Genomic DNA, 25,797 nt, shown 5'->3' on the forward strand with positions numbered 1-25,797 from the left:
ATTACTTTGATACACCAAAGGTATGTTATCAGGTATGTTTTTCTGGATGCAAAAAAAAAAAAAAAAAAGCAGGCTCAGTTAAGGTGAAGGTGGTGAAGACTGACCTTTCTTAGGGAAAAATACCGCCCTAGGACATGACTACCTGCTGTGAACTGCTTTTAGTTAGAAAATTTTAATCTCAGACCATCCTATGTGGTCACTTTGGTCTCCGAGTTTGTAAGGTCACCACGCAGGCAGGCCTCCCCTGAGCTTGTCAGGTTTAGTATGTGGCCCCTTTTCTGTCCGCAGGATGATAGGACATGTTGCACTCTGCACACAGCAATCGATCATGGCCTGCTCAAAAGTCAGCTCATTTGTGAACTCATTTTTTAGGAAGAAGTGGCCTGGTCTAGTGAGAAAACTGAAGCCAGACCTGGACTGAATCCTCACTGCGGCATTTAAGCTGAAGCCACGTGTCTTGGTCTGTTCAGGTTGCTATGACAACAAGCACCAGAGACAGGGGACCTTCTAAACACCACAAACTAATTTTTCACAATTCTGGCACCAGCAGATTGATGTCTGATAAGGGCCTGCTTCCCGGTCATAAATGTTTATCTTGCTGTGTACCCCAAAGCAGAAGTGGTGAGGGGGTCCCTGGGGTCTCTTTTATTAGGGTACTAATCCCATTTAGGAAAGCTCCATCCTCATGACCAACTGACCTTCCAAAGGCCCCACCTCTGCCACCATCACATTGGGGATTAGAACTTCAGCACATGAATTTGAGGAGACAACAACATACTTCCATTGTACATGAGAGCGGTTCACAAAGGAGAATTTAGACACACAGCCCAAAACATTGAAGGCCAACAACTTTCAAGAAAGGCAGAAAAATAGCGCTGGCCAGGTGTCTCGGTTGGAGCATCGTCCTGTGCACCGAAAGGCTGCGGGGGCAATTCCCCGGCAGGGCACATACCTAGGTTTCGGGTTCTGCCCCCCGATGGGTGGGTACAGGAGACCATCGGCTGATGTTTCTCTCACATCGTTTCTCTCTCTCCCTTCCTCTCTCTCTCTAAAACTAATAAACATATTCTTGGGGTTTTTTTTTAAGGCACAAAAAATAGAACTGAACATCAAGGAAACTTCTAGATTGGAAGTCAACAAAACACTGGCCATGTCCAGCCCCCCACCTGGTTTTTATAGCTCATAGCTCGAAGCTAAGAATGGTCCATACCGATGGCCATTTGCAATCAACTGATGATAGGGAACACACTAACTTTTAACCCCAATTAAGTGAACTTTATTCCACTTCCTCTCCAAAAAAAAGTCCATTTTCTTATTAGTAGACCTGAATTACAAAAAAGTTATACTCAATTATTATTGTATTTTTTATTCCATCAATTGAAAAAGGGGTAAAATTTGTGGAACTTGTAAGTGGCAGAGCCTGGGTTTGAACCCAGAAAACTTGGCCATTCACACAGCTGCCTCCCTGGAAAAGAGGGTTTGGCTTACACGGATGCTTCACACCTCCCACAACCCTCTCCCACGTGGCCTTCTGGCATCATCATTTGCCTTTAGCGCCATCTAGTGGAAGCAGACAGGCCAAGTTCACACCCCATTGCCTCCACTGTCCCTCCAGGGCCCTCAGCCTCAGTGTTCCCACCGTCTTGATGGAGGAGGTGAAGGAGAACGGGAGGATCACACAGACGATGCCATTATGGCACCCGCCACCGCTGGCTCATGAAACACATGCAGTAAACATTGTCTCCTGGATGAGACTTACCTGTGAAGGCTGGTTTCCGAGTCTGATCCCTTGGGGTCAGGCTCTGCCACAGGAGGTTTGAAATACCAACTTGGGTGTGGTCAGGTCCCCATCTTGGGCTGATCTGGCCCCAGCCCCTTCCCGGTGCCTACTGTCTGTGGCTTCTCCTCCCTGGGCAGGTGAACCCTCGGCTCCTTGCCCCGGAGAGGGGGCCTGTGCTCTCATCACACAGCCTCTGGGCCTTTCTCCACCCCCACGTGCTACAGGGCCGGCCAAAAAGTCTGTTCAGTTTTCTCTGTAAACTAAAAGATACATTCCCTCCCCCATTTTCATCAGTAACCTTATTGATTTGGATTTGGATATTTTGAGTACGTTGCCTATCCCCTGTGTGGTATACATTGATTGTTCTCAGTTAATGTCTCGATTTAATCACTATCGACTTCAACTGGGTATCTGACTGTGGAGCATCAGCCAGTGAGAAATCTCTAACCCAAAACTTTGCTTTTTTTTTAGAGAGAGGGAGAAGGGAGGGAGAAGAGAGGGAGAGACACATCCATCAGCTGCCTCTCTCTTGCACACCCCAAACTGGGGACCTGGCCAGTAACCCAGGCATGTGCTCTGACTGGGAATCAAACTGGCAACCTTTCAGTTCACGAACCAGTGCTCAACCCACTGAGCCGCACCAGCCAGGGCTGGGGCTGGTTTATTCCACTGAGCATGATGTCCTCAAGGTTCATCCCTGGGCTAGAATGTTTTAAAAGGCTCTCCTTGTTTTCTAAGGCTGAATAATATTCCATTGTGTGGGGAGACCACATTTTGCTTATCTGTTCGTCAGTCAATGGACATTAGGGTTGTTTGCACCTGTTAACAAAATTGAAGCAAGCATGTGGGGGAGGGGTCAGAAAAAAGAAAAAAAACTGAACCAAGAAAATTTGAAGATCTAATTGGCTTTATGAACGGGGCAGCATCCCCTCAGGCAGGGAGGTGGGAGGGAGGGCAGGTCGGGAGGGGCAAGGAGGGGTGGGCAGGGAGGGTGGTGTAGGTAAGTGTTGTCTAGTGCAAGGACACAGGCCTTCGCTCGGCTGGGGACTTTTCCCAATTCCACCCCCCCAGATGCGAGTCCCCTGAGGGCTACAGCCCCCAGTGCTGTTCCCTGAGCCACACTGCTCAGGGGAGACTCTGCGGGAGGGTCGGGAATGAAGGGGCCGGCAGCCCTGACCCTCACCTGTGGGAGCCGGACACAGCTGAGCTTGCACTGGAGTTTGGCAGCGTGACCTTGGGCCTGTGGCTGAGCCTCTCTGGTCAGCTTCCTCACCTGAGAAATGGGCTCCTAATGCACGCTTCACCAGACCCTGGAGGGGAAATAAACGCTGCAAGAGCTCCCCAGGCTGCGGGCAAGCCCAGGAGCTCAGTCTGGATCCCAGGCCGTGTGGCCGGGGTCCAAACCCTGGTCTCCTCTCCCAACTCTTGTGGGGACAGGCGTGTCCTGCCGCCCCATCTGGACAGCAGCTCCCTTACTTCCAAGGCAAAGAGCCAGACTAGATCCCTCTGTCAAAGGTTCACACTTTGACTTTCTGACCTCCATACCTTCGCCCACACTGTTCCTTCCACCCAGAGGTCCTGACATGAAACACCCAGCTCAGGGCACGTGCACAGAGGGTGTGTTCGGGGGCTCCCCAGGCTGCCCTCCGACCGGCCGTGTCTCTGTGGGACCCCAGCCCAGCGCCAGCCGAGCTGGGCTCCCCACACCATCCCAGCGTGCGGGGCTGGGCAGCATCACTATTACCTTTATTTGCCTTTCTTCCGTCGTTAGTGGGGACGTAGGAACATATACACATCCTCGGGGGCGGGGCGTAAAGGACAGGTCTGCAGGACTTGAAATAAAAAGAAATTATTTCCTATGAGAGAAAAAAAAATCCAAAAATGCTGTGGTCTCCCAGGTCCTCCTCATTCTTCAAGGCAGGAGGGGGGAGTGCGGACAGCTGTCATTGCCTGTGGTGGCAGGGGGAGCCTGAGGACCTGTGATGAGGAGCCGCCCTGCGCCACCTCACCTGCCCGGCCCCAGTTTCCTTCTCTGTAAAGTGGGAACTGCAGTACCTGTCCCTTAAGGCCGCTGTGAATTCAGAAAGAAGGTTGAGGGGACACTCGCCCATCTGGGAAGCAGTATCTGTGGAGGGGGCCGCCGGGCAAGGTCCAAGGGAGAAGCCCTACCCTCTTGGGGCTCCTGTACCAGGTCTTCCCAGGACGTGCCCTCCCCCTGGAGCAGAGGTGTGGACAGTAGTGGCCGCGGACACCACGTGTGGGCTGCCTGAGCTGCTGGGACCGCTGGTATTGTTTAGGACCAACCTGCTATCACACTGATAAACTCAGCTGTCAGAGGGGATGTTATTTCTGGACGAAAGGAGGTTCTGCAGGACCGGGCCTCCTTCCTGCCCGCACCGGCACGGGCCTGGTCCCTCTCACGATAACCTGGGGCCATGAGCCTGCTCCCGGCAGTGGCCGGGGGCGGCCGGCGGTGGCCGTCAGGGCAGGATGTTCAAGGCCTGCTGCACGGGGCCGCGACAATGCTTTGGGAACAGATATCGCCTCCCCTCTGACCCGGATTCCTGGAATTGTCTGCAGGAGGGGAGGTCTGTTCTCTGTCCCCCTGACAGGGTGCATGAGATTAAGTTATTTCGGTCACACGGGCCGTTTGGTTTTTTGGCCCGAACGCATGTCCCTTACATTGCAGTGGCACTGAGCTGAGTGGCCTGGCTGGCTAAGCCTCTGTAATCTGCTCTGAAGTGCGCTGGTGCTGTTTTCAATTGTGACACCGCCCTTGTCACCAGCAAAACTGGCCTCTCCGGTTCCACCATGGGCTCTGCAGGCCAAGCACCCCTGGCAGCCGTAACCTGGGTCTTAATGAAAATCCTCGCTCTTGGCTGTTTCAAGTCTGATTCATTGTGCTTTGCTTAATTTTACTTTGCAGTGTCGTGTTGAGTTTTAATGTACAAAAAGCGCGCAAATCTTAAGCATTCAGCCCAATGCAAGTTTACATATGCACAGACCCCCGTGACTACCGTCCATGTCACCCCAGAAAGTTCCCTCGTGACCCTCCCCAGCCAATACCCACCCCACCTCGAGAGGTAGCCACTGGTCTGCCCTCTCGCCCCGTGGATGGGTTCTGAGGTTCTCGAGCTTCATGTAAATGGCATCGTGCACTATGTGCCCTCTGGTGTCTAGCTTCTTTCAACGAGCAAAATGTCTATAAGGCAGTTCCCAGGGACGACCAGAAGCGTAACTCGTGTTCATTGCAAAAATTGCAAATAATCTGCACGAGAAAGAAAGGACCACTTAATACCCACACCTGTTAACCACCCTCGACCTTCTGCTGTGTTCCTTACAGACCTTTCAAGGCAAAGGGAAACTATTTTTCAATTTAAATCAACTCCGATTGTACCTATTATTCTGTAACCTTTTCTCGTTTAGCCTGGCACAGACCTCCAATTCTCGGTTATGTTGCCTGGGACCTGTGAGGACCCCTTTCTGAGGTCCAGTTTCCTCATCTGAGCAGCGGGGAGACCTCCCCTGCAGGGGACCAGCCGGAGCGCATGGAATCACCCTGGCATCACTGGGCTGTAGATGGCTGTGGCCGGGGGAGGTGCCCCCATGAGGCATCCTCCGAGCGGTTCTGAGGGGAAAGGAGTTAGCAGGCCCCACCCTGGACTGAAGAGCAAAGCCCTTCAATGGGTGCATCCTGATGTTACAAGGCCTCTCTCAACACTGGAGGATTTTCCAGATAAGTTGTCCCAAGGCTGGGGACAAAGTCTGGGATGGCACGTGGAAAAACAGGGCCACTGAAAACCTGCACGGGTGCCTGGTCCCCAGGTGGCCCTGGATGCTGAGGCCAGCACCTGGCAAACACACCTGGCCAGCCCTCCCACTCTGCCACACCCAGTCCCCTTGCTACTTGGGTAGGGACGGTCTGAGACTCTGGGAAGCTCAGTCTTCACCTCCATCACGTCTTTGCACCAAGACCATATCCTCACGAGGGTCCCTTGACCACTGTGGCGAAGAGCCCCTTCCCTCCCCCAACTCTCCACTCCCCACCTGGCTTTGCTCTCCCTCCTGGAGTGCCGGTGGTGTGCCGAGCTGCCCAGCGCCCTGTCTCCACTGTCGCCCCTACTAGAATGTGTCACCTCTGGGCCCCCATTATCTACTACCCTTCCTGGCATATCGTGGGTGCCCATCAATACTTGTTATGTGAATAATGAAATTAAAAAGTCCTATCAGGGACAAAACTCAAACCTACATTTATGCCGAAGGGCCTGCTGGGCAGCGGGTCCTGAAAACCCCGAGAAAGTGGTCATGGCCTCAGAAGAGGGGTTCGCTGAGGATGGAGGCCCCGAGGGAAGAAAGGGGCTGCCCCACGGGGTCGTGGCCTTTCCTTAGAGGGCTGGATCCACACACAGCCCCATGGCCCCGGGACAGGCCAGCAAATCCCAATGGAGGAAGGGAAACCAAGGACCTGGAGGACTGGGGGCCAACTGTGGAGGGATGGGAAGGGCACGAAGTATTGGGAGACTGGGGCTTGAATCTGCCTCTGCCGCCCATGGGCTGTGTGGACCTTGGCAAGGGGCCTCCTTTCTTAGAGCCTCAGTTTCCTCATCTGTGCAATGGGGCTACAAGTTCTCTGTTGCCTGAGCACGGACCCCTGTGGGTGCTCTGGTGTCTGTAACGGGGATAGCCAGCCCCTTGCAGCGATTGTCAGGGCTGCCAAAGGTCCCCTGAGACCCGGGGGCCTGCTCAGGTGGTTGTGACTGCCATTATTATTGCCATTATCACTGGCCATCTAGCCCGAGGCTGTTTTGGACTGATAAGAACCCTGCAGGCCCAGTTCTTGTTTAGAAAGTGCTTTCCTCCGTTGGTCTGTTGGATCAGCATATTATCTTGAGGCCTTGCGAGACCAGTATTCTTGCCCACCCTCCCCTGAGTCTTCTGTCCCCACTCTGTCCCCAATCAGCCCCCCTTCCTGAGTCAGGTTTGCTAATGTTTACTGAGCACCTACTATGTGCCTGGCACTGTGGCTGCAGCCTCCAGACCCCTGGGGAGGCATGCATGCTCTCTCTCTCACACACACACACACACACACACACACACACACACACACACGGGGTCGGGTCTCTGTGGCCCGTGCGACCCCCGCCTCACTGCCTCCCCTGCACCTGCTTTTCCATCTGCAGAGTGACTGCGGGAGGGCCCCTGTCTTTAGGCTCCTCACCCCTGCCTGGCAGTCACCCTGGATGTTAGGGAGGGTCCGTGCCACCGGCTTTGTGGGGCTGGGTGATGATGGGATTTAGGGGGAGGCCCTCAAAGAAAGGATCACAAAACCCTAGGAGGCCAGAGAGCCCCCAGGGAGGGAGGGGCCTTGGAGCTTAAGAGTTTACTAAACATTTTAGGATTATCTTTGCTGATTCTCCCTACCGCTCAGCCTGGAGGTGGGGGTAGGTGGGAGTGTGGAAGGGCTAGGGGTCGAGGGGGGGGGTCAGTGCTGTCATCCCATGTCTCAGATGGGGACACAGAGGGAAAGGAGGTAACACTCATCACTCCAGAGGTGGGAAGGGGTGAGGGGGTCCCTAACAGTTAGCAAGAGAAAGAACTGGGATCAGGGGAGCCCCCCTGGACTGGGCTGCCCAGGGTCCTCAGAGACTGCAGGGCTGAGGTAAACAAGCCTTGTTGTTCTGTTCCTGGGACAATGGTTACTTTGTAATTCCAGCCTGCCTCCCCCTCCAGCAGGACCCTGCCCAGGCCTCCAGAACCCACCCTTGCCTGACCTGCCCCACCCCACCTGGAACCTTTCTGATTTCTGCTCTGTCTCCAGGGCCTTTGGGGGCTGTCTCTGGCCCCCATGTCCCCCTGGATCCAGGAACCCCAGAGTTGATAGCTGGCAGACCCCATTGTGGGAGGCAGAAAAATGGAGATGCTGTGAGTGGTGCAGCAGGAAGGATGGAAGGGTGGAGAGACCGGAGGGGGCTTCTTTCAGGAGATGGAACATTCCGCAGGTGGACGGTGGCAATGTCGCACATTATGAATGTATTTAATGCCACCGAACTCACTGTGGCTCAAAAATGGTTAAATGGTAAATTTTGTTACATGTATTTTATAGCAATAAAAATAACTGAAAAAGAAGACGAGTCTCCGGGAGCTGCCAGCACAAAGAACAGGAACACTGGAGCGCCAAATTCACTGTTTATTTAGCAAGTCATTTCCCCCTCTCTGAGCCTCAGTTTCCTCATCGGTGAAACGGGCAGGAAAAAGGCACCGAGTCCTCGAAACTGCTTTGAGGACGCAGCGGGGAACCCACGTGAAGATGCTGGTGTTATACACCCCGGCCAGCCGGCCAGTGGATCCGTGGACAGGCACTCCTCCGAGGCTACGGCGTGCACGCCCATGCTGGGAAAGCAGCGCGCGACAGAACAGCCTTGCAGCAGCAGCAGCAGCAGCAGCAGGAGGCTGAGAAGTAACAAGTAAGCATCACACTTGTAGCAGTTCTGTTGCTAGTCGTCCTGGGTCGCGATTCAGCCCGCGCGCTGGTGCTGGATTCCGCTTGCTGGGGCCGGAGAGGCGGCCCCGGGGGCGGGCCGGGGCGGGGCGCGCGGTTTATATTGTCGCGCGCGGGCTGCCAGCTGCACACAATACGCCTCCCGGCTGGAGCGCTCTGGGCATCGCCACCATTGGCACCGCCACCACCGACGCGAGGTGAGTCCGAGCCCTGTCTCTCCTGCTGGGACCTTAACCCCGCTGCACCCGCCCCTCGCCCAGCCCGACCCAGGGGTACTGCCCTGGGTGCCCAGACACTGGAAGGTTGGAGCCCCGTAACCTGGTTTTTCCGGGCGGGAAACTGTCGGACGTGTCACTTGCGGGCGACCTTTCGGGACGCCGGCTCCGAAACTCCCCCTCTCTGGCCAGGGCTCCGGGTCCCCGCGGGCGATGGTGCCAGCCGAGGCCCCGCGGGCCCCAGTCTCCGCATCTGAGCGATGGTGTGGCCCCAGTACACCCCGCCGGGAGGACCGGATGCCCTGTCGCCCCGCTTCGCCCTCCTGCGCGGTCTCCGGGGGCTGGGCACCCATGTCCTCCAGGGCCGTGCCCACCGTGCCAGAACGCGGTACCGCCAGCTCGGGTGTCCACTAAAAAAGGGAAGATGGCGTCGGGCACTGTCCCTGCGGGACTGGAAGCGCCGCGATTCGCAGCGTACCTGCGAGGAGTCGGAGACGGGCTTGGTTACGGGACGCGGGGGAAGTCCGGAGCGGGAACTTGCTCGAGCCGGGCGCCGCCGTCACCCCACCTGCCCGCGGCCAGCACAGGTGCGTCCAGCACAGGTGCGCCTGAGGGCGGCAGCGCGCGAGCCCCACCGAGTGCTGCGGCCGGTTCCTGTGAACCGCGCTGGGCGCTTGGGTGGCGGGTGTGCGCAGTCGGTCCATCCGGTAACCCGCAGGGTTCCTGCCCGCCTGCCCGGCGCGGCCCAGACCTCGGGGCTTAGGGCTGTCCCGACGCGCTCAGGCCTCCCGGGTTCGAGTGGCTTTGTAAACCGTTAATTGTTACTGTACTGTTCGCTAGTACAAGCCACCCGGGGGGTCTGGGTGTTGTTGTTTTTGTTGTTGCTGCTGCTGTTGTAGCATTTTCCCTGAGCACCTGCTGCGTCTGGGCCCTTGGAAGTTTTCTCCGCAGCTTCGCTGCAGCTCACCAGGAAGAAAGGTTCTGAGCCTTGTCCTTCCCCCATTAGGAAGGGACAGACTGTGGAGTTCTGTGCCACCGGCCTCAGGACGTGGTCTCACCTTACAGATGGAGAAGCTGTGACTTCCCAGGAGGCGACATAAATGCTGTCTAGCTAAAAGCCCAGGGCCCTATTCTGGAAGCCAAACAAAAACCTTCCACTCAGTCACTTTCCATCTGTGTTGCCTGCGATGGGCTATTCTGCCTGGTAGCCTCAGGTTGCTGGCTCTGTAAGATGGGTCCATGAGGTTTTTGACCAGAGGCGGCGAACACCCACGGAAGCGTTGGCTGTGAGTGGTTGCCCTGGAGTTACTTTACCAATGCCTCCTGATTTTGCGCATTTTCGTACTGGCACCACTTCGCTGGTTCCCAAACTGGCCTGTTGGAGGCAGTGGCTGGGCCCGGGCCTAGGTAGTGGCACCTGGCTGCTGAGTGCCACCCTGCCACACCGCCTCTATCTCTTCCACTTGTCCCCTCCCTTCTCACTCCAGGATTTGGGGATTTCCTACCATCTTGTGAACCTTGAGGTCACTGGGTTGTCACCGATTGACTGACTGTGGCTTCTGCAGTCTTATCAACTAGCTGTAGGATGTACAAGTTTATTTTAGCCAGTTTTTCCTTTAATATGTCTACAGGGCCTGGGGGGACTGGCTGCCGAGCCGTGGGCTTTCAGCCAGTGCCTCAGAATGTCCTCCTGGGCAGGGGACTGTAGGCAATGAACGTTCTGAGTGGGCCACCGGTTGATCTTGTTTTGGGTGGGAACTATGTCAGCAGGGATATTTCTCCGAGCACCCGGGACCCAGTGAGGCTTCCATGGGATGCTGCGAGGCTTAAAACAGATGGAGTGATAACACTCATCATGCTCCCTATAGGTTTCATGCTTGTCATCCTTCTCTGCCATCTCAGCTCAATGGCTGCCTCCTCTGAGAAGTCTTCGCTGATTGCCTCATCTAAAGGTGCTGCCCTCCCCTCCTCCCACCAGCTCCTCTGTCCTAGGACCTATTTAACTCCTTCAGGATACTAAGGACAATGTGAAATGGCCCATTTGGGCTCACTTGGTGTGACTTACGCCAGCCTGCGGCTCCATGAGAACAGGGGCACCCAATGTCACAGGTGCGGTCTGGGCACGCTGGGGAGAAGCTGGATGGAGGGCTGTATGCGTGGTAGTTACTGTCAGTTTTTAAGTGGGCGGTAGCTAAAAAAGCTGGGTGCAACTGAGCTGCAAAGAAACCAGACAGCGGTGTTCACCCACTTTTTCACTTCCGGTCGTCTGTGTAATAAACAGAAGGGGCCTGGGGAAGGGCTCCCTTCAGTGGGGTCTTGAAACCGACCTCAGGCATTTTCCCTTCTCCCTGGAAAGCATCCTCTTTGTAATGAACCTGTTAAGCTTGAAGACAATTAGTGGCTTCTTGCTCCCCCTGCCTCGGACATAGAGGATCCCGTGAGAGTCTGGCTGTTTTTCTCTCTGCTTAGAACAATTCCAAGAGGTTTCAAGGAAGTTCCCAACACGCTTAGGTTTTGTTGTTGGCAGGCACCAGGAAGCCTGCAGTGGTCTGGAATAGACGTGGGCTCCCTAGTCCTTGTCCCCCCCGCCCCCTCTGTCTGGTCGGTAGGTAGGGGCCGGGCTGTGGGAGAAATAGGGAACGCAAGCAGATCAGGCCCTGCAGGCCCGTCTTCCCTGTTGGCCCCGAGGCAAGAGCGAGGCCGGGCCTAGTGGCCAGGCGCTGGGCGGCTCAGGGAGGGCAGCTGATTTTCCTAGTGTCAATATTAGGATGTGACAACACAAAACACCCGCTGGGCCTCGCAGGCACTGCACGGTAAACCTGTTTTTCCGGAGGCGGGTCACCCAGACGCGGAGGAGAGGTGCCTGCTCTGGAGCGAAGAAAAGCCCGCCTGGCTATGTGGGGAGGCACACTGCGATTTGGAGATTTAAGGCAGAGGGTGCTTGATTCCCCCCACCCTCCCCCGCCAAGAGACCACCTGTGTGTGACCAACTTGGAGCTCAGAGGAGGCTCTATCAGGGCAGGGAGGAGAGGTCCACGGACTCCTGTGGACAGACATCCCAGGTCTGGGATGCTCAGCACGGGTGGATCTCCAGGCGTTAGTGAGCGCTTGCTGTGTCCCATGCGTACTTGCGGCACGGCTTCACAGCCACCTCCCCGTCTGCCCCTTCACCGAAGGTGAGGTGTGTCCAGTCCAGGGTCCCCCAGCCAGGCTGGCCTGTCCCCAGGAGCTCAGCTCCTGCTCCCTTGTTCTGTTCTACAATGTGCTGCCGCCCCCCCACCCTACGAGCTGTCCGTGTTCGCCGGGCCCCTGCCCTGAGCAGGCGCAGACAGACAGGGAAACATTTAATGAGACCATAGTGGGCTGAGTGCCCAATCCAGGTCTGTTTACCCAAGGTGCCGGGACAGCAATGAATTCTGTCGGGAGGAGCTGGGTTCTGGGTCAGGCCTGGCGGAGAGAGCAGCTGCCTCCCCCTCCAGGGAGGGTGTAAAGGTGGGCTACTCCTGGGGTGGGGGGACTCTAGGCCCTGTGGGGAGGAGGACCTTGACCCAGGGAGGGAACAGAAGCCACCAAGGCTGCTGGCAGAGTCCAGTGAGTGACTGAGACCCCTCAGAAGGCACTGCGAGGAGGCCCCACACTGCGAGGAGCGAGACCCCGAGGGCTGTGTCTGCCTCTCTGAGCCCCTCAGTGTCTGGGCCTGGCAGGGCGTAGCCCCTGGGTTACTTAGTTTTTCTTTTAAAAATATTCTATTTTTAGAGAGGGGAAGGGAGGGAGAGAAGCATCCATGTGTGAGATAAATGTGGGTCGGTTACCTCGCGTGTCCCCCAGAGGGGGACAGTGCCCAGCCCACTGAGCCACACCAGCCAGGGCGCCCCTCACTTAACTTCAAATATGTGCTCTTCAAACTTGAGCTGCAAACCAGATGGTATCTTGGCGCCCTGACTCTCAGGTGGTGATAGGAGAGCCAGGGGTCCTTTATGACTCACACAACGTGGTCCCCTGAGTTTTTCTTGCCTGTCCCCCCCACCCCCGTTTCTCTGTTCATTGGACTGTTTATTGCAACAATACCATGGTCCAAGAGGCTCATAAACAATAAGATTTATTTCTCACAGTTCTGGGTGCTGGAAGTCCAAGGTCGGGGTGCCACAGACTTGCCTAACCTCCATGGAGGAAAGGAAGGGGGCTTTCCTGGGCCTCTTCTAGAAACGACGAGCCCCCCGAAGACCCTGCCTCCTATTGCCATCCCCAGGGCCAGTTAGGTTTTCAACGGGTGAGTCTGAGGAGTTCGAGTCCAGAGGGCCTGAGGAATTTGTCCCGAGTCTCACGGCCAAGCTGGATGAGAACCCAGGCGTCCCCCAGCTGAGTGTCCCTTGGCACAGCCAGTGTGGGGCCTCGACAGCAGCTCTTCGTGTCTGCCTGGGGCCGTGCTGGACCACCGGTCGGGTTGGCCTTCCTCGGTAGGGGAGGCACAGTTGAACCCTTGGGCCACCTTTGTCTCCCTGCCCGACGCACTAAAGGAAACAGCGCTCGCTCTGGGCAGGTGTGACGGCGGCACACACACAGGTACACTTGTGTCTCTCCGAGTTCCTGAGGGGCCGAGGTGCAATCGGAAACACTCGGGGAAAATCGGGAATGGGAATGGATTCGCTTCCATCTGGCCTCTTTGTCGCGCTCGGAGGGTTTCGGGGTTTGAAATCTGTAATCCTCTCCCCAGCCGGAGGGTTGGGCCCTCGTTGGTACTGAGCAGTTGAGGAAATGGCGAGCAGAGAGGTGGTCACGGGCCCGGGGTCATGCAGGACAAGGTCCACCGGTGAGCTGCTGGGTGGGGCGATGTGTTTAATTATAGGAGTAACCGTGTTCACATTAGAGATAACACTAAAGTCTGTCCCTCCGTCACTCGCCAGCCACCCCGTGAGTTCCACGGCCCCTCTAGAGGTAGCCACTGCCAGCCCCGTGTCCTCCGACACCTTCCCTGTATTTCCATCACAACCAGTGACACGCACACATTTGCATAAATGGTGTCACAGCTGGTTCCTCATCTTGCTTGTGTCGGTCGGCAGCTAACCACTTCTTTCCATGTCCCTGCACAGACACCCACCTGCTTCCATCTTCGCGGGGGCCAGCCTGCCCACCCAATGTGGGTTTGGGGAGGGTAGGAGTGCTGGTTTTGCCCTAAGCTGACCAAGCCAGGTGTCCTGTGTGACCCTAGGATAGGGAGTTGAATGGGGCCTGAGCAGCTCCCGCCAAATTTCCACCTGAGCTGTGGCTATAAAGAAAGTGTCCTGCTGTGGCTGGTGTAGCTCAGTGGACTGAGCGCCGGCCTGTGAACCGAAGGGTCGCTGGTTCGATTCCTGGTGAGGGCACAAGCCTGGGTTTCGGGTCAGGTCCCCAGTAGGGGGCATGTGAGGGGCAACCATACATTGGTGTTTCTATCCCTCTCTTCCTCCTTTCCTTCCCCTCTCTCTAAAAAGTAAATAAAGAAAATCTTTAAAAGAAAGAGAGAAAATGTGCTGGAGTTGGAGGCCTGGTGTAACGCAGCTCCTCCCCTAGGGTGTATGACAAGCCCCTCGCTGCTGAACCTCAGTTTCCTCGTCTGTAAATAGGGGTAACAGCCCCCCTCCCCCAGGGTTAAACCTGCAAATGTGCACAGGTGCGTCCTTTTTTGTAAATTGATTTTTGAGAGAGAGGAAGGGAGGGAGGGGGAGAGAGAGAAATATCTGTTTGCTGTTCCACTTATTTATGCATTCATTGGTTACTTCTTTGGTGTGCTCTGAAGAGGGGGGGCGGGGGGGTGTCGAACCTGCAACTTTGGCGTATCAAGACGATGCTCTAAGCCACTGAGCCACCCGGCCGGGGCACCGTATACACTGTTCCACCTTTGTTTCCAAGGCAGCCTCACCCTCAGGTGCTCAGAGGGCAGGACGCGAACAGGGGGGACAACTGGTGTTTCCTGAGTGTGCTGACCCCCAGACGTGACCGTGTGGCGATGAGGCTCTGAATTCCTGTTCTGCGCCCTCTGGGGCCCCCATCTGTGAAGTGGGGCAGACGGCCCCTCCCTCTGAGGGCGGTTGGACTCAGTAGGTGCAAATAGAAAGGATGAGGGGGTCACGAAGAGCATGAAGTCCCAGTCCCAGAGAGGGCAGCTCTCGTGTGAGGCCGCAGAGGCCAGAGCCGAGCCGGTGCCTCGTGCACCCAGCCCCAGGCATGGCTCTGCTGGGCTTGGGTGGGTCAGGCCAGCACCCTGGCACCGCTGGTCCAGGTGGAGGGCTGCGCTGCGGGTGGGGCAGCGGGACCAAGGGGCCATGGCCCTAGGGGTCCATTTCAAGCCACCGTGTTCCAAATGAGTGAATGACACCCACCATTGCCAAGGTGAATTTTCCAACTTTATTTTTGCTCGAAATACCTTTCTCTCTCCTTGCTTTTCTCTCCCTCCCTTTCCCCCTCCATTGCTCCATCACGTAAGGGAAGTGAGCCCTGCCCACCTAAACAAGCTGTTGGGGCCCGAGCGGGTTCATAGGGGCCCAGGCTGGAGTCTGGACTTCCCCTGCCAGGTGGGGAGGGAGTGGGAGGAGGTGGAGGGAGGAGTTGGGTGCTTCATTCCTGAAATAGACCTTTAAGACAAACAGCTCCATTTCGGACCCATGCAAGAGGCTGGCTTAAAACAGTGATTTTTGCTGTCATTTTGGACCAGTGATGCCAGTACGGGCATGGTAGCCAAAGTTCAAGGGCACAGAAGCATATGTGGTACAAGCCGGGTCTCCTTCCCACCCGTCCCAGAGACCTCTGCTCAGCCTCCTGGCTGACGTTTGCAGATGGGAGTGGCCGTCGTCCCTGTTCTGTCTGCGTTTTTCCGCACGAGCAGCAGCGCGGATCGCTCAGGCACAAGCCCTGCACACCCCGCTGTGCCCATAGGGCCAGGCGCCCTCAAGATCTTGGCACCATGGCACGTGCAGACCCACTGCGTCTCTTTTTTGGGGCAGTTGGGTATAGGCTGGGGTTTATGTCGCATGCATGTCTAGAGGTCAAAAGTTCCGTGTATTTGTGACTTGGGTAGATGCAGACTGAGGGGGTCTGGCTCCTGCTCCCTTCGGGTCCTTTAACCAGCTCTGTTTGGAGCTGCACGAGGCGTTGAAGGGCAACAGTTGTATCTTTTTACCCTCCCAGCAGTCCTGGGGGCTGTGCTGTTCCCACACGGGAGAGCCCTCTCTGAGCCAGCGTCCGAGGGTCAGGTCCTGGTCATAGTCCTGCTGAGGTCGAGGCTTTTCTGCTCGAGCATGTGCGCAGAGCTTTGTGTGCTGGGTGCTCCGTCAGACGGGGCATCACCCCACTCATGGGTGGGGGCCGGGCCGGTGACTGGGATGGGTGGCATGGGTGGAAAGCCCTCCTGGAAGAGACTGGGTGGGGACCAGGGTTTCCCAGCTAGGTCTACCCAGCAGCCACTGGCCTGGCCCCCAGGACTCCAGTGACCAGGTGGCATCGGTGGGGTCCCAAAGGTATCATCCCCTGTTCCTGCTTCGCTGGCATGCGGCAAGGCTGGGCTTGGGGAGCCTGAGGGTCCATGCTCCGAGGGGAGCCAGCTGTCCAAGTCCCAGTGTGTGTGTGTTGGGGGTGGGGCGCAGCCCGTGACCTGCAGCCCGCTCCTCCACTGACCCTCCCTATGACCCATGTGGTTCCTCCCACCCTCTGTTCCTGGGTTTGCCCATTTTCAAAATAGAAATTGTTGGAGTCCTGCCTGGGTCTGTGGGTCCCCCACCAGGGCCTTGACACCCCTGACACCCCTGCCCCACCCGCTCCTGCAGCTGTGGCTTTGCAGCCTTTGCAGGAGACGACAGCTGCACCGACTCTCCCTCCGATTTGACGCAGCCGGGGAGGGAGATGGCGCTTCCCCATGTCCCAGGTTCGGAAACCGAGGCCAGGCCAGGAGCTGGTGGCCTGAGGAGCCTGCCCTCCTGTGTCCTCCAAGGCTGCAGGTGTCCTCATGGCCGTGGGGGCGGCTCTCTGTTGCAGGGAGGTTAGATTTGCATCCCGACCTCTGTGGCCAACACTGGGTTCCTGGCTGGTTTTTCCACTGAGTAGGTAGGAGGGTTAAGGGTGGGGACGCATGGGTAGGTGTGCCTTCCTTTCACCAAAGAAGCGTTTTAAACCACTTATTTGCAAATCTGTTGGGAAAAAAATAGATGCTTAAAACCAGGCAGGGCTTCTGGATCAGCAGCTGCCGTGGCCTCAGCAGCACAGTTTGCTTAGTCATTCAACAAACGCCGCTCTACCCTGGGCTGCTCGCTGCAAGCCAGAGATAATACAGGCAGCTGCTATGGTTTTGTTACCTACTGCTGCCAAGTCTGGCCCATCCACGCGGATTCTATCAGTTTGTCCTCGCAACAGCCCTGGGAGGTAGGTGTTACTAGTCTCAGCGAGAAGCCTGGACAAGCAGCGTGCCCAGCAGCCTGGCTCCTAGTCTGGGCTCGAAACCACGATGGCCTGTGTGGTTGGCTGGAGGTAGGAGGGAGCAGAGACAGGGCTGCGGGACCCCCCGGGGCCCCCAAGCTGATTCTAGGACCTGTGAAGAGGATGCTAGAGCCAAGCAAAGGAGGCAGGATGGTAGCTGGCGGGCACTGCCCGCACAGAGGCAAGACATCTTGGGCGCAGCTGCGGCGGTCTTCAGTGGGGAGGTGGCAGGCCAGCGAGGCGGCTGGGGGGAGGAGAGGGCCCTGACAGCAGTGTGGCAGGACGCCCGTGGGGGCCAGAGGCTGAGTGGGGCTGTAACAGGCTCGGATCTGAGGCTGCTGTCTAGGGGTCTGCTTGGAGACGGCCCAGCTGGGGACAGCAGACAAGGCAGCTGGAGTGTGGCCCGGCAGGAGGCTGCCGGCACTGGGCCTCTGCCAGAGTGCTGGGGCGGCTGGGAGGCTGCTGCAGGGACCCTGCCCCCGCCCAGACCTGGAGCCCCAGGCCCGCCCAGGCCTGGCTGCTTTAGTAAGAGTCCACACACGGGCTTCAATGGGCTGTGGTGGCAGTAGATGCTCAGACGCCCTCCGGGACTATGCCCTTCGTGCTGCTTCCTGCAGGGACGGGGCCCCCCGGGCCCGGGGCCATTAGTCCCATGTACCAGGCGAGGACACAGTGCCTTGGCCATGATTGCACTGCCAGCGACTGGCTGGGTGAGGGTGTCAGCCGAGATTCCCCTGCCCTTCTGGAGGGTCTTCAGTGCGAATCTGCAGGTGGGGAGGACTCTGGTGGCTGATCCAGGCCATCAGGGTGTGGGGACCCACAGGAAGGCGTGGGCTCAGGCCTTGTCCCCAAATAGTTCAGTCCACTGGGGGAGACACCACCCACCACTCACCTACCCTGCCGATGGTCAGACACACTCAGGCCTCAGTCCCCAGCCTGGCCACGCTGCCTGTGGTCACTGTCCCTGGTCAGGCACCTGCCCCTGAAGGACTGGTGGGCTGCTGCCTCCCCTTTGGCTGCTAGAGGATTCTGGGATCATCGGGGATGGGGATGGGCAGGGATAGTGGCTGGAGGTGAGGCTCTGAGGCCACAGGCCCAGTAAAGTCCCCTTGAAGCCCCTGGCCTATGGGGGTAGCAGGGGAGCACACAGCAGCCCTTGGAAGAGAGAGACCCCTGCAGAGGGGGTGGTGTGGAGGGAGGAGGGAACTGGGAGGCAGATGCAAATGAGGGCTGGTGCTGCTTTCCCAGGGAGATGGTCATTTTCATAGGCACTGAGCCCCCTGGGGCCTGGGGGCAGCCAGAGCTCCTGGTCACAATTTCTTAGCACAAGCTCAAGGGCACACGGTGTGTGCACGCCTCTTACGGTCTAGCAGGGAAGTCGCCTCCACCTATCCGGGCTTTCCACATCTCTCACGGAGTGGCACATTTCTCCGAAGATTTTAAGCATACTGTATAAGATTCAGTCCTGACAAAAACCTTGCATTTCTGCAAAGGTGTATTGCGTGTCTACTAATACTTTCTGGCTGCCTTGTAGGGATGCAGCTGTATTTTGTGTGTTGACCTTGGACCTGACAACCTCGGAACTCTTGGTGGTTCCAGCAGACGGCTCTCTACGTCAGTATATCTGCTGAAAGCTCCCTGCCTTTTGTTGAAATGGTCACATTTTCTCCTGCCGGGGGAACGGTATACCTTTGCTTCTCTCGGAGGCTTCCTCTAACTCGCCGAGAGCCATTGACGGTTTCCTCTGTTTAAGTCTCACTTAGGTCATCTTGCCCCTTCCCAGGGGCCCCTCTCTCTGTTCAAACAAGCTCAGTTGCCAAAATGAGTGGCGTGGCTGGAGGTTAGCACCCCCAGCTGCTGTTTCAGCAGCCTGTCCCCCCACCCCCACCCCAAAAGGCTAAGAGATGAAAGTCAACTCTGTTCCAGAAGTGGCTTCAGACAAACAGTAGTGACATGTCAAGGACAACTGGGCATTGTCGACGGCTCTAGGTTCCCTGCCACCAAGCATTCCCCCAGAAGTAATGTCTGAAGATCATGCACCCAGAACAGCTCCTGACAGCATTTCAGGGCTCTTAGAAATGTCGCCGTGACCTTCCCTGATGGTCTGGGCGAGTCCCTGGGTCTTGGGCCTGCATAGTTTTAACACTTGGCCTGCAGGTGCCTCAGCAGGTGGCAGCACCCCGCCCCCGCCTTGGGCGCGGGTGCTAGGGGCCACCCTCACCCACCAGGCCTGACCTGCCAGCTCCTTTCAGGGGGAAGATGCTCGTCCTGACAGGTGCGGGTGGCATATGCCAGGCCTCGGGCTCTCTGCGGCCATTGTGGCCGTGTTTACCCGTCTGAGTTCTCCAGCTCCCTCTCTGCCTCGCCGCCTTTCCTGCTGGGCCTTCATCTGGAACAGTTGTGAGACTCTGCCGTTTCCCTCTGAGGAAAGTCAAACAGCCATCTCTCTCGGACACAAACGCTGGGCACTTACTCCCTCTAGAACAATGCCGTCCTTGTGCGGTTTCCTTCTGAAAAGCCAGAGTGCCCCAGACCCCTCACGCCTGTCTGCGCCTTTGATGACGTCAGAACTCGTCCACCTCCCTGCAGGCGTTTGGGGTGCATTGTTGAGACTCACCTGTCTCCACTCCTGCCGGAGACACCTGGAGGATCCTCAGCTCCCCTCTGTTGGCTTGAGCCCCGGGCCTGCCTCCGCCTTCTCCACCATCCCCGGTCACGCCGAAGTGAGCGGCCAGCGCGCTCTCGTCTAACCTCAGCGCCTGAGCGCGGCCTGCCTGCAGTTCCTGTACTTCCGGAGCAGGAGATCTGGGGTTCTGTTCCTTCTGTGTTCAGTGCAGGCAAATGTGTGGAGTTACACATTTTTAAAAACCCAGGACAGCCCTGGCCAGTGTGGTGCAGTGGGTTCGAGCATCATCCCATAACTGAAGGGTCCCCAGTTCGGTTCTTGGTCAGGGCACATGCCCAGGTTGCAGCTCTGATCCCCAGTCTGGATGCGCACAACAGGAAGACAATTGCTGTTTCTCTTTCTTCCTTCTCCTTCTCTATAAGCAATGAAAAAAATGTTTTTAGGTGAGGATTTAAAAAAATTAAAAAAAAAAACAAAACCAGGATGTTATTGGGAGAAAATAATAACTAAACACAAGGCCATAACGGTTGGATCCTACGCCCTCAGGGCCGCAGGTTCCGCTCAAGCCCTCGCAGGTGATCCCCCCTCCCCCCCTCCCCTGACAACCAAGTGTGAGGGGCTTCTGAGACTTCACGGATGAGAAAATGGCAGTGCCCCACAGCTGAGTGGCAGAGCTGGGATTTGAACTCAGGCACTTTGGTTCCAGAGACAGATTCTTCGTCATTCTGTTCCGGACCTAAGTCTGTCTGGCACAGTATGGGTGGTAAATTACGGTCACGCAGGTCGAGGGTCTCATGTAGCCATTGTTGTTTTTTTAAGATTTTATTTATTTTTAGAGAGGGGAAAGGGAGGGAGACAGAGAGTGAGAGAAACATCAGTGTGTGGTTGTCTCTCACACACCCCCTACTGGGGGCCTGGCACCAAACCCAGGCCTGTGCCCTGAGTGGGAACTGAACTGGCGACCTTTCAGTATGCAGACCAGCACTCAACCCACTGAGCCACACCAGTCAGGGAAGAATTCACAGCTGCCACAGTTAGGTAGACCTTTGGCTGCAAGGAAGAGCAAAGTCAATGGAGGGTGATCTGAACAACTGGGGTTTTCTTTTTCTCATACGTTTGGCAGTTGACGGCTTGTGTTCTTTCTATCCCAACACTGCCCTCAAAGGAAGAGCCAACGCTACCCCTCTGCTCCATATTCCTGGCACGTTAGTTATTTTTGTTCCCGACACCTCAGTGTCATAAACAGCCCCTGCAGCTCGGTCCTTCACTCTGTGTTGAGGGCAGCAAGGGGAGAGAAGAGCTCCCCAGGCTGTGTCCGCTCCCTTTGAGCCCCACATCGCACTTGTGAGACATCACTGACCAGAACTGGGTTGCATGCCCACCACTAACTGCAAGGCATGCTGGGCAAGGGAGGAGCAGGGGTGTCGTGGTCGGCTTAGGTGGACAGGGATTCAGGGCCGCCCCGAAGAAGATTAGTTCTCCGAGCAGGTGGAGGGCAGAGGGAGGGCGGACTTGCCAAGACAGTGCGCAAGGAGGTCGGAACACACTGCAGGAGCGATCTCGGTACTGACGTGGTGTGTGTGATGTGCGCTATCTGCGAGGTCCCGCTGCGACCTGGGGCTAGGCATGGCCAGGCCTCGGGGCGCTGCTCTGCTTCCTCCGCCCAGGGGAGCAGCAGACGGCGAAAGCAGGCAGCGTCGAGAAATGCTCTGCAGGCGGGGCCCAGCCTTCTGCCACTATTTTGACAATAGACACCTGGGTTTTTAATTGTAATTTCTCACTTTATTGTTTTTTCCACACCAGGATTCCTTACAGTGCCAACTGGCCTCTTGAGGGGCCAGGCTTAGAGCCTGTCTTAGATTTATACTGACTCCATGTCACAAAGAGAAAAGACAAGACCCCTTGCCAACCATATCCAGATCCCTGACTTTAGAGACGTGTGACGGAGAACAGAGAGGCACGGTGACTTGCCCAGAGCCGCCCAGCCGGGGTGCGGCAGGATCCGTGCCAGGGGCAGCTGGGTAGGGCGGGCCGAGGGAGGCTCTAGCAGAGGAAGACTGGGTGGGCTAGGATCAGGGTGGGGTGGCTCCGCGAAACCCTGTGCGCACAGTTCCGGGCGTCAGTCTGCATGTGTCTTTCTCCCCCAGGGAAGAAATGTCTCAAGCGGGACCCCTCTCCAGGAACCTCATTTTGTGCACCTTCCTTCAGGAGCACGGCCTGCAGACTGTGGAGGTTCCCGACACGGCCAATCTCCTCCACTTCGGCCCTGAGCCCCTTGGGTAGGTCCCAGCAGCCCTTCTGCGGGCCCTGCTCACCCCATTCCTGCATGTGGCCATGCGGGGGGGGGGGGGGGGGGGGCGGGGGGCGTGGTGAGGAGAGCAGGCCTTCTGGGTTCCCGGCTGCACTCCAGAGTGGAAACTCCCCAGGCGTGGTCACGGGGGCAGGTGCCCTGCGCCGGGAGGCTTTGCTCTCACCCCAGCCCACCGAGGGCGCCTTGGAGCCTCCAGCATGTCCACGGTCCCAGGAAGGACCTTGGGCACCTGCTATCAAAATGGCTCAGGCTTGTAGCCTTAGGACGGAGCGCCTCCTGGCCCCCGTGACCAGGATCGCCTGGTCCAGGCCTCATAAGTGGTAGATCCCAAGTTGCTGAGGCCCGTGGAGACAGGGCTCCTGGCCCGGCTCTCACAGCAGCGGAGAGGGGATGCTCGCAGGATTGCTTCCGGTTCTGGGCGCACCCCACTGCTTTTGGCCTGAGGATTCTTAGTCGTGACGTCCCAGACTTGGGGATAGGGGCTGGTTGGGATTTTAGGGCTGGAGGGACCCAAAACGTGCCTTTTTCCTCCACCCTGCTCCATCTGTAGATGACAACAGGGGACGTTCAGCCTGGGACACTGTTTTCCTGAGGTCCCACAGGGTATCGGCATACAGGTGGGACCTCAAACCACCTCCCTAATTGGCAGCCCCTAGCCTGCCCCCCATTGCTCCTGGCGTAGAGAGCACATGGGCCCCGGAGACTGGGGAGGTGGCCCGGGGCTGTGGGGCTGGGAGGCCTCTCAGCCTGGGGATTCCCTGGCAGCCGCCTAGTCACTGGGATGGAATGTGCGGGCAAACACCTGAGACTGAGACGGGCCGAAACTGGCCCAGGTGCCCAGAGGGGGAGGGGAGAATGTCAGACTTGGAGGTTGGGTGGGAATGTGCACCTCCACGTCCATGAGGGACTTCGTTCAGTGAGAGTGGGGGTCCCAGACGGGGGCTGAGGAGCCCCTCCACTCTCAGAGGGGTGATGACACAGGGGGTTTCAGGATTGGGGACCAGGGAACAGGTCCCCGAGCTCCTCCCTTCGAGGAGGAGGGTAACTTGAGAATCCTGGGGGAAGCCAGCCTAAGAGCCCCCACTTGTCCAGACCCCGGGCTGAGGGCTTAGACAAAACCCAGAACCCCCTGCCCACCCGCCCCCATGGACAGGCCCTCGATGGCTGTCACTGTGGCTGAGTGGGAGCCGGAGGAGAGGCATGGAAAGGTTCCTTGCCCCTCACCTTGCCCTGTGCTCCGTGAACCTGTGGCCCAATTGGCTGGGGGGGTCTGGGTGGGAAGGTCACCGGCCCAGTGCACCCTTAATTCCTGGCACCCTCCTCACAGTGACATCCCTCACGAGATGGGCATGCGGCTGGCCTTCATCGGGGATGAGTTGGAGCTGAGATGGATGCTGCCCCGCATCGCCCAGATGCCATGGATGGCCATGTACAGGTGACCAGCCCCCACCCGTGTTGCCTGCCCTGGGAGCTGCGTGTTCTTCCGTGTTCTTCCTGCCTTGGCCACAGGCGGGAGGACCCGAGTTCCCCTCCCCCCTTCCCTCGTCAAGGCGAAGGGTCTGGATGTAAAGTGACAGAGTGTGCTGAGTGAGCGCCAATGGCAGTGTCCGTGTGTCCTCCTGGGCAGAGACACTCAGTGCCCAGGATTTGCCAGCATCCCTGTGGGTTCTCAGACCTCACGGAATTGCTCAAGGTGGGGATGTAGAAACCTTCCACGAGGCCAGGACCAAAGGTGACGCGATCTCTTGGTCTCCAGGGAGGCAGCCGCCTTTTGGGGAGCCTAGCCTCTATCCAAACAGTTGCTCTGGAGGGAGGACCTGCTCCCCTGGACTTACCTCTTTGGGCCTGTGGACAGTGGAGCATTTTCCATGTGGCTGGCTCTGCGTGGCTGGCTCCAGCACACAAGGCCATGTTGGGGAGGAGATGCGAGATCAGATGCGCTTAGGCCCATGGAGAGGGGCCCTCATTGCGGAGCCACCCAGGATAGGGGTGAGGGCGGCAGGGGAGAGGGGCACAGGCCTGCTGCTCCCCACAGCCGTCACCTGAAATAAAGGCCGTCTGCCCGGTTCGTGCAGTGATGGCCTGTTCCCTGTCCCGTTTTGTCTTACAGCTTGGCTTTCACCTACAGCCAGACGGGCCTGAGGGGTGTTCTGAGAAGTTTCATGGGTGGTCTCACCAACCTCAGAGGAAACAGAAGGTTCTGGAGCTTCCTGGCCCTCCGGGACAGGGTAAGCCTTCACAGTCCGCAGCTGGTCCGTGAGGCACGCCTGTCCAGTTGCCGAAGTCCCCGCCACTCCCTGTCGCTGGTCTAGCCTTCCCCACCTGTTTCTTCTGCCTGGTCCCCGTGGCCTTCGGGCTGGGCTTGTTAATTGTGCGCGGGTCTGCGTGCGCCTTGCCTGCTCCACACCTGTGCCCACACCTGGCCCTCTGCCAGGCGCACCTTCCTCTGGGAGACGCTTCCAGTTCCTCATTCACCTGCTCAGGGCAGGTGCCTCTTGTCCTGAGCAGCTTTCCTGGCCATGCCCTATTGCTCCCACCACCTCATCCCATCATCCCAGTCCCCGGCAGGTGACTGGCCACCCCTCCTGCCTGTCCTTGGGCATTTTCCTCTCCCACCTTTCCTGGCCTCATCTTCCTGGACCCTCGGCCCCAGCCCCTCTAGGTCTCTGAGTGAGGTGTTGCTGCACCGCCCCGCCCCCCCCCCCCCCCCCGCCCCCACTCACCAAACAGGGCGGGCACAGGAGGCAGGATGAGCCGGCCCCTTCCACACCGGTCCTCACCTCTTTCCACCTCCACCGACAGGTGTCTCCCAGCCTCGGGCGCAAGGTGTCCCTGCTGTTGCTGCTGGCGCTGCTGCTGGACTGGGGCCTCCACGTCCTCCAGTGAGGCGCTGCGGGCGGCGCCGGGGCGGGGCTGGCCCCACCCCCACTACCACCACCCTGGAGGTGGCCTTGTTGGTTTTGTTGTCTTTTTAACTTTCTGATGATCCCGTTTTTATATTTAAATTCTGAGTGCTGGGACACTCCTGAGGTTTCTTGTTTTTTTCTTTTTGTAAGGGAAATGAATTACACCCTCCAGGGTCTTTAGGCCCCCAGAAGGAGCCTGCCTCTGGTGGGTGGGGCCTGTAGCGGGAGTGGGGGGGAGTGCTGGCCACACCCCTGTGTCCGTGAGGCCCACAACAGAGAATCTCCTGGAGATTTCCGAGGGTGAGGAGAGCGCAATAAACTGTTGGTTTCAGTCTGTCTCTGGTCCTCTCTGGGGGCGTTTGCAGTGTGGGCTTCATCTCCCCCCTTGGAGGGGAGGGAAGGGGTGGGCCTACTCCTAGCCTCCTTGGGGGCCACAGCTCCGGGGTCATCCCTGCCGCTGCAGGCCCCGACTGAGCCCCATGGAATGGGTCTGCTCCCGCCCTTCATGCCCTGGTGCCCTGACACCTACCGTCAGGGATATGTCCTTTGGGCGTGCTCCCTGTGGGGTTGTGCCCAGGCGTGGGGCGGGAGTTCCACATGTTGCAGAAAGGTGCTCTGCTCTTAGGGGTTAAAAGTAGCTTCAATCCAAGTCCACAGTGATACGGAGAAATCACTCTTCAACCCCCAAAAGGAAGGACCAGAGGCCTGTCCCTCCCAGGAAGGTGGCAGGGGTGACGGGGGTCACCCTGCTGGGCCTCCCATTCCTGAAGAATCACCACGCAGTGCTCCCCCTCCCCTCTCGCAGAGCTCTGCACAGGCCTCAGGGCACTGCGGCAGGGGTGCCAGGGCCCGTCCCCTGGGGGCCTGAGGCGGGGGCTGCTGGGGGCATCGAAGTGCCTTCCCAGAGCAGGTGACAGGGCTGTGGGGCAGTGGGAGCCCCACCATCTTTTTCCGTTTCAGCAGCTTTTGAACAAGGCAGAGGGGATTCGCACAGAACTGGCCGTTACTTTAAAGT

The 25,797-nt window shown here is 57.7% G+C and overlaps 1 protein-coding gene across 3 annotated transcripts; it reads left to right on the forward strand.

Annotated features, from left to right (window-relative positions):
- Positions 1–8,421: 8,421 nt before the first annotated feature.
- BIK (BCL2 interacting killer) lies at positions 8,422–25,118 on the forward strand. 3 transcript variants are annotated; one of them, XM_024579526.3, is made up of 5 exons: positions 8,422–8,476; positions 21,713–21,844; positions 23,204–23,311; positions 23,987–24,104; positions 24,679–25,118. In XM_024579526.3, exons 2-5 carry the CDS (start codon positions 21,720–21,722, stop codon positions 24,760–24,762), a joined length of 435 nt encoding a protein of 144 aa, XP_024435294.1. In that variant the 5' UTR covers positions 8,422–8,476; positions 21,713–21,719; the 3' UTR covers positions 24,763–25,118. The 3 variants fall into 3 exon arrangements, with proteins under 3 accessions (XP_024435294.1, XP_045043187.1, XP_045043186.1); XM_045187252.2 differs by lacking the exon at positions 8,422–8,476 and adding an exon at positions 9,996–10,446; XM_045187251.2 differs by lacking the exon at positions 8,422–8,476 and adding an exon at positions 16,589–16,885.
- Positions 25,119–25,797: the final 679 nt, after the last annotated feature.

This window comes from Desmodus rotundus, chromosome 3 (genome assembly GCF_022682495.2).
Source record: "Desmodus rotundus isolate HL8 chromosome 3, HLdesRot8A.1, whole genome shotgun sequence".
NCBI lineage: Eukaryota > Metazoa > Chordata > Mammalia > Chiroptera > Phyllostomidae > Desmodus > Desmodus rotundus.